Source organism: Protobothrops mucrosquamatus, unplaced genomic scaffold (genome assembly GCF_001527695.2).
Source record: "Protobothrops mucrosquamatus isolate PMUCROS unplaced genomic scaffold, P.Mucros_1.0 scaffold3268, whole genome shotgun sequence".
In the NCBI taxonomy this organism is placed as follows: Eukaryota; Metazoa; Chordata; class Lepidosauria; order Squamata; family Viperidae; genus Protobothrops; species Protobothrops mucrosquamatus.
Genome location: NW_015389260.1, coordinates 60,967 through 68,404, shown reverse-complemented (window position 1 = coordinate 68,404; position 7,438 = coordinate 60,967). Strand labels below are relative to the sequence as shown.

Here is a 7,438-nt window from a genome sequence, read left to right as displayed (position 1 = left end):
TCCTCCTCCTCCTCCTCCTCCTCCTCCTCCTCCTCCTCCTCCTCCTCCTCCTCCAGGGCGTGGGGCCTGGAGACCCACCAGGTCAGCGTTGGAAGCCCCCTTCTCTTGCTTCCTCCTCTTCATCTCATCCTGGTACAGCTGCAGGGAGAGTCCGTGATCGCACTGGTGGCCTTTGCTGGATTCAGAGGACTCCTACCAAGAGAACCGGAGTGGGCATCACCCAGGTGCCCACTTCATTGACGGACAGTCCCCGAGGTAGAACCACAAGTGAGCCCAAAATTTCTGGGGCTCCCCGTTGCCTGACCTTTCTTGCCACGGCTGCTAAGGGAATCACTACACTTTTTAAGAACACGGTTGTTCAGTGAATCTGGTTTCCCCCCCATTGACGCAAAAAGGGATCATGTGACCCCCGGGACACTGCGACCGTCATAAATACGAGTCATTTGCCAGGCATCCGAATTTTGATCACGTGATTTTGATCACGTGACCCTGGGGATGCTGCGGCGGTCGTAAGTGTGAACAACGGTCGTAACTCCCTTTTTTCAGAGCTGTCGTAACTTTGAACGGTCGCTAAGCCAACTGTTGTAAGTCGAGGGCTACCTGTGCATAAAAAATAGTGGTACCCTGAATTTTTAAGTGAGTGGATTTGAGGGGCCCTGACGCAACCCAACCCTTGTTCTGCTGTGGTGCTCCGTTGCGGGTAACCGAAGGTGACACACAAAGTTTTAGTAGTAATTGGACTATTTGATTCAAGTTACCAATATTTGGAGAGCCACCAGGGGGCAGCAGGGGGCTTCAGAGAAGTCCTCCATAGACTATTTTGGCAGCCTGTTTCCTGCTAAACTAGAATAGAATAGAATAGAATAGAATAGAATAGAATAGAATAGAATAGAATAGAATAGAATAGAATAGAATAGAATGGAATAAAGGATAGAATGGAATAAAGGATAGAATAGAATAGAATAGAATAGAATGGAATGGAATGGAATGGAATGGAACGGAACGGAACGGAACGGAACGGAACGGAATGGAATAGAATAGAATAGAAAATATGGAATGGAACAAACGGAACAGAACAGAATAGAATAGAATAGAAAATATGGAATGGAATAGAATGGAATAGAATAGAATAGAATAGAATAGAATAGAATAGAAAATATGGAATGGAATAGAATGGAATGGAATAGAATAGAATAGAATAAAATAGAAAATATGGAATGGAATGGAATGGAATGGAATAATAGAATAGAATAGAATAATAGAATAAAATAGAAAATATGGAATGGAATCGAATGGAATAGAATAGAATAGAATAAAATAGAAAATATGGAATGGAATGGAATGGAATGGAATAGAATAGAACAGAACAGAACAGAACAGAACGGAACGGAATGGAATGGAATGGAATGGAATAGAATAGAATAGAATAGAAAATATGGAATGGAACAGAACGGAACAGAACAGAACAGAACAGAATAGAATAGAATAGAAAATATGGAATGGAATAGAATGGAATAGAATAGAATAGAATAGAAAATATGGAATGGAATAGAATGGAATGGAATGGAATAGAATAGAATAGAATAGAAAATATGGAATGGAATGGAATGGAATGGAATAATAGAATAGAATAGAATAATAGAATAGAATAGAATAGAATAGAATAGAATAGAATAGAATAGAATAGAAAATATGGAATGGAATGGAATGGAATGGAATAGAATAGAATAGAATAAAATAGAAAATATGGAATGGAACGGAACAGAACAGAACAGAACAGAACAGAACAGAACAGAACAGAACAGAATAGAATAGAATAGAGCTGGGAGAGACCTTGGAGGTCTTCTAGTCCAGCCCCCTGCCCAAGCAGGAGACTATATACCATCCTGGATAAATGGCTTTTCAATCTTTTCTTGAAGACCTCCAACGATGGAGCCTCCACGACTTCTAATGGAAAGCCATTCCACAGATTAATTGTTCTTGCTGTCAGAAAACATCTCCTGAATTCTAGGTTGAATCTCTCGTCGGTAACTTTCCACCCGTTACTTCTTGTCCACCCCCCTCACCCCCCAATTCTGTTGTTGTGGCAAAACTGGGGCCCCAGAACAAGCAGCCAACTCACCTCGCTGTGCGAATGTCCCAAGAGGATGAAGAACTTCTCCAGCAGGAAAAAGAGGTAGAGACCCCCTAGCACGGCCAGGAGCTTCCAGAGTTTGTCTTCACCTTCAGGTCCATGGTGGGCGTGGGCATCGTCCCCTCCGTGGGAGTGAGAATGGAGGCCCAGGAACTGAAACGAGAGTGGTGGTCCCAGTGTCATTGCAGCCTCAAACCGAAGGACAGAGGGGTCTTTCAAAGCAAGCGGATCACGAGAGGGTTGGGTCTGGCAGAGCTACTCATTACACTTCCGTTCCATTTCTGCACTGCCCAGATAGTCCTCGAGAAACGAATGGAGCCTGCCCATCACGAGAGGTGGGGTCTGGCAGAGCTACTAGTTACACTTCCACTACATTTTTGACCTTCCCAAATGGAAGTGGACCTTGAGATACAACCGTAATGGAGCCTGCAGCAAGGGGTGACCTCCGTTAAGCGAGAAACGTCCAGAGATCTTCCAAAGATGAGTGTGCAATGGGTGACGGGCATGTGGCAGGTATTTCCAAGGCCCACGGGGGTCCTAGTGGGGCGGGATGGAGGGGGAGATAGGGGGCAGGGGGCACTGCAGCATCCCTGTGGTGGGTTGTAAGGGTCAATGACTGGGGGCACCACAGTCCCCATAACTTCAAAACCGGGTCATAAGTAGCTTTTTTGGGGGGGGTCTGTTGTAACTTCAAACGGCCGTTAAGTGACCGGTCGTATCTAGAGGACTACCTGCACAGCACCCTTCTCAAATATTTTGGGGGATGAACAAAGCTGTATTAGACCTAGAGATAGGAAGGCCTGAGAAAAAAAGTGGAAAAATTGAGGAAAAAACTAGTTTTTTCTTACATTTCTTTCCTTTCCCCCCCCCCCAAGCCGTTTGGAAAAAAAAAATGGGGGAAAAAACCCTGTTTTTCCCCCCAATTTTTTCACTTTTTTTTTTCCAGCTCCCACCCCCCTGCCCAGAACCCTACCCTTTCTTCTCACACCCACCTATAGGGAGTCCTCGGCTTACGACCATAACCAAGTCCAACATTTATGTTGCTAAGTGAGACATTTGTCAAGTGAGTTTTGTACCGTTTTACGACCTTCCTTGCCACAGTTGTTGAGTGAATCACTGCGGCTGTTAAGTTAGTAAAACGGTCGTTAAGCGAGTCCGGCTCCCCGTCGACTTTGCTTGTCAGAAGTTCCTAAAAGGGGTCACGTGACCCCCCCAGGGGACGCTGCAACTGTCGTAAATGTGAGTCAGCTGTCAAGCGTCTGAATTTTGGTCACGTGACCTGGGGGTGCTGCGACGGTCGTAAGTGTGAAAAACGGTCATAGGTCCCTCTTTCTGAGTGTCGTTGTAACTTCAAACGGTCGCTAAGCGAACGACTGTAAGTCGAGGACTATTATCCGTCTCCCTTTTCACGCCCAGAGTTCCCACCTTCAGATGGGAGGGACCAAGCGGGCTGCAGACCCCCACCTGATCCAGCCCTTCGGGGGAGGGCCCAAACCGTGACCTTCCCCCAAACCTTTGGGTCCCCCTTTCAGGTCCCCTGCTCCCCCCCCCGGCACGGACCTTGGGGATGAGGTGCAGCATGGCGTCCCCGGTGAGCGATCCCACGGCCAGGCTGACGAAGGTCTGGATGACGTATTGGTAGGCACTGATGCAAGCCGTGCAGAGCAGAACCACGATGCCGAAAAGGGCGCACAAACACACCACCAGCGTGGCCAGCGTGCCGTAGATGTACTCTGGGGAAGAGGGAGGAGATAGAGGAACAACTTAAAAAAGCAGAATAGACTGGACAAGATTAGACTAGACAAGACTAACTAGACTAAACAAGACTCGACTCGACTAGACTAGACTAGATTAAAGAAGACTAGACTAGACAAGACTAGACAATATTAGACTAGACAGGACTAGACTAGACCAGACAAGACAATATTAGACAAGACAAGATAGTCTAGACTAGACTAGACTAAAGACAATATTAGGCTAGACTAGACTAGACTAGACAAGACTAGACAATATTAGACTAGACAGGACTAGACTAGACCAGACAAGACAAGACAATATTAGACAAGACAAGATAGTCTAGACTAGACTAAAGACAATATTAGACTAGACTAGACAAGACTAGATTAGACAATATTAGACTAGACAGGACTAGACTAGACCAGACAAGACAAGACAATATTAGACAAGACAAGATAGTCTAGACTAGACTAGACTAAAGACAATATTAGATTAGACTAGACTAGACTAGACTAGACTCGACTACACTAGACTAGACTAGACAATATTAGACTAGACAGGACTAGACTAGACCAGGCAAGACAAGACAATATTAGACAAGATAGTCTAGACTAGACTAGATTAAAGACAATATTAGACAAGACAAGATTTGACTATAGACTAGACTAGACTAGACAATACTAGACTAGACAGGACTAGACTAGACTAGACAAAACAAGACAAGACAATATTAGACAAGGCAAGACTAGTCTAGACTAGACTAAAGACAATATTAGACTAGACTAGACAAGACAAGACAATATTCGACTGTAGACTAGACTAGACAATATTAGACTAGACAAGACTAGAGTAGACTAAACAAGACTAGACTAGACCAAACCAGACAAGACTAGACTAGACTATAGACAAGACTAGATTAGACTAGATTAGACTAACTAGACTAGATTAAAGACAATATTAGATTACACTAGACTAGTCTAGATTAGATAAGACAATTTTTGACTAGACTAGACAATATTAGACTAGACTAGACAAAACTAGGCCAGGCTAGAACAGAAGAAGAGAACACAGAACAGAACAAAACAGAGAGAACAGAATAGAAAACACCGAACAGAACAGAATAGAATATAGAAAACAGAACCGAACAACACAGAATATAGAAAACTGCACAGAACAGAGAAAACAGAGCAGAACAGAATAGAACAGAAAACAGAACAGAATAGAAAAAAACAATAGCGCAGAACATAGAAAACAGAACAGAAGAGGATGTAGAACACAGAATAGAACAGAAAAGAACAAAATAGAATAGAAAAATCAGAAAAAAGAAAAGAAAAATAGCTTTATTTGGCCGAGCAATTGGTCTCCGGTACAGAAGCACTCAGCGCACTTGCAAAATGTGTAATTCAAAGTGTGTGTGTGTGTGTGTGTCACCAAAACGTTCACCCCCCATGCCAGAAGGGGTCAAGGGTGATTCCAAAGAGATGTCCTTCTCCTACGTGCCTCAGGAGGCTTCTTCATGGGGTGGTCTGAGCGTTTCCTGGCGAGATAAGCCTCCTGGTCACCTCCACCTTGGTTAAACCTTCAGAGGTCCACCACTCCTGACCTTCTGACCAGCATCGACCAGGCCTGACCTGAAGGTAGAAGCTCCGAGGTCTTCTAAGCAGCGGAATAACCGAAGGGAGATGCCCCACGGGAGACCTCCAAGACAGATGGTTGATTCTGGCGGGAGCCATTTTCCTGAGCAGCTTGACAACTTGAAGACCGGTGGACTTCAACTCCCAGAATTCCCCAGCCAGCGTATGCTGGCTGGGGAATTCTGGGATTTGAAGTCCACCGGTCTTCAAGTTGCCAAGGTTGGACCCGCCCGTGGTTGAGAAAGGACTGAGGCAGAGAAGGGATGGACTCACTCTCGGCCGTGGTGAGGCGCCCGTCTTCTGGAACCTTCCGAGGGGCCGTGCAGGCCTGGCTGAGCTTCTGCTGCACCAGAGCTGGGCTCAGGCGGGTGAAATCTGGGCGGCTGATTCCGGCGGCATCGTCAAGCTCATAAATCTTGAAGAGGTCGCTGGGGCTGAGGCAGACCTGGAAGGAGACAAAGAGGTCCTTGAATGAGCAGCTGTTGGCTTTTGGGGGGGAGGGAAGGGCTCTGGGCAGTGGCCTGTAGGCCGTGGGAGTGGAGGGGCTTGACCGCCAGGCTGGAAAGTGCAGCCATCTTGGATCTGGGCTAAGACAGCTGCAGGAAGGGGCAGTCCTGTTTTTCTCCCTCTCGGGTGCCAACCACACGAACCCAGCTCTCCTCATGGCTGAGGGTTACGTGGTGGACCATCCCTATCAGGCTGGGATGGGGCAGGGAAGAGCTGGCATAATTTCCACTTAGAAGAATAGAAAATAGAATAGAAAATAGAATAGAAAATAGAAAATAGAAAATAGAAAATAGAAAATAGAAAATAGAAGAGAAGAGAAGAGAAGAGAATAAGAAATAGAGTAGAGTAGAGTAGAGTAGAGTAGAGTAGAGTAGAGTAGAGAATATGGAATGGAATGGAATGGAATAGACAATAGAATAGCATAGAATAGAACAGAAAGTAGAATAGAATAGAACAGAGCAGAACAGAATAGAATAAGGAATAGAATAATAATACAATAGAACAGAAAATAGGAATAGGAATAGAAAAGAATAGAGTAGAGTAGAGTAGAGTAGAGTAGAGTAGAGTAGAAAATATGGAATGGAATAGACAATAGAATAGCATAGAATAGAACAGAAAGTAGAATAGAATAGAACAGAGCAGAACAGAATAGAATAAGGAATAGAATAATAATACAATAGAACAGAAAATAGAAATAGAAATAGAATAGAATAGAACAGAATAGAATAGAATAGGAGTTGGAAGGGACCTTGGAGGTCATCTAGTCCAATCTCCCGCCCATTTCCTCCCTCCCTCCCTCCCGTCCTTCCTCTCTCCCTCCCTCCCGCCCTCCCTCCCTCCCTTGTATGACTCTGGCAGTGTTGAAGGAGAGCCAGCCTCACCGTGTCCCAGATGTTCTGGTGGGCGTCATGTTCTTCCAAGCCAGCAGGGCTTCGTTTTGAGCGCACCGGAGAACTTTCACTTCTGTTTCCATGGGGCTCCATGTGGTGGTGATCTGTTTCATTGCCGTGGTGATGGCCTGTTTCATCGCCATGGTGATGGCCTGTTTCATCAACATGGTGATGGCCTGTTTCATTGCCGTGGTGATGGCCTGTTTCATTGCCATGGTGATGGCCTGTTTCATCGCCGTGGTGATGGCCTGTTTCATCGCCGTGGTGATGGCCTGTTTCATCGCCGTGATGATGGCCTGTTTCATTACCGTGGTGATGGCCTGTTTCATCATCATGGTGATGGCCTGTTTCATTGCCGTGATGATGGTCTGAGTGATCTTCGTGGTCTCCATGATCATGGCCATCTGGGTGACTGTGTGTGGCATTTCCATGATCATGGTCATGCTCATCGTGTGTGTGTCCATCATGTCCATGGTCACTGTGGTCATGTCCCTCATGTCCATGGTCACTGTGGTCATGTCCCTCATGTCCATGGT

The 7,438-nt window shown here is 45.5% G+C and overlaps 1 protein-coding gene across 1 annotated transcript in view; it reads right to left on the bottom strand.

Moving 5' to 3' along the window:
* Positions 1–7,438, bottom strand: part of LOC107297376 (zinc transporter ZIP4-like) — a 32,960-nt gene that overhangs the window by 7,273 nt on the left and 18,249 nt on the right. The window contains exons 5-10 of the mRNA XM_029286299.1: positions 7,019–7,314; positions 6,894–6,908; positions 5,779–5,950; positions 3,695–3,867; positions 2,123–2,287; positions 60–192 (exon numbers count right to left, since the gene is read on the bottom strand). Coding sequence (XP_029142132.1) covers positions 60–192; positions 2,123–2,287; positions 3,695–3,867; positions 5,779–5,950; positions 6,894–6,908; positions 7,019–7,314 — 954 coding nt within the window. The remainder of the gene's footprint in view (positions 1–59; positions 193–2,122; positions 2,288–3,694; positions 3,868–5,778; positions 5,951–6,893; positions 6,909–7,018; positions 7,315–7,438) is intronic.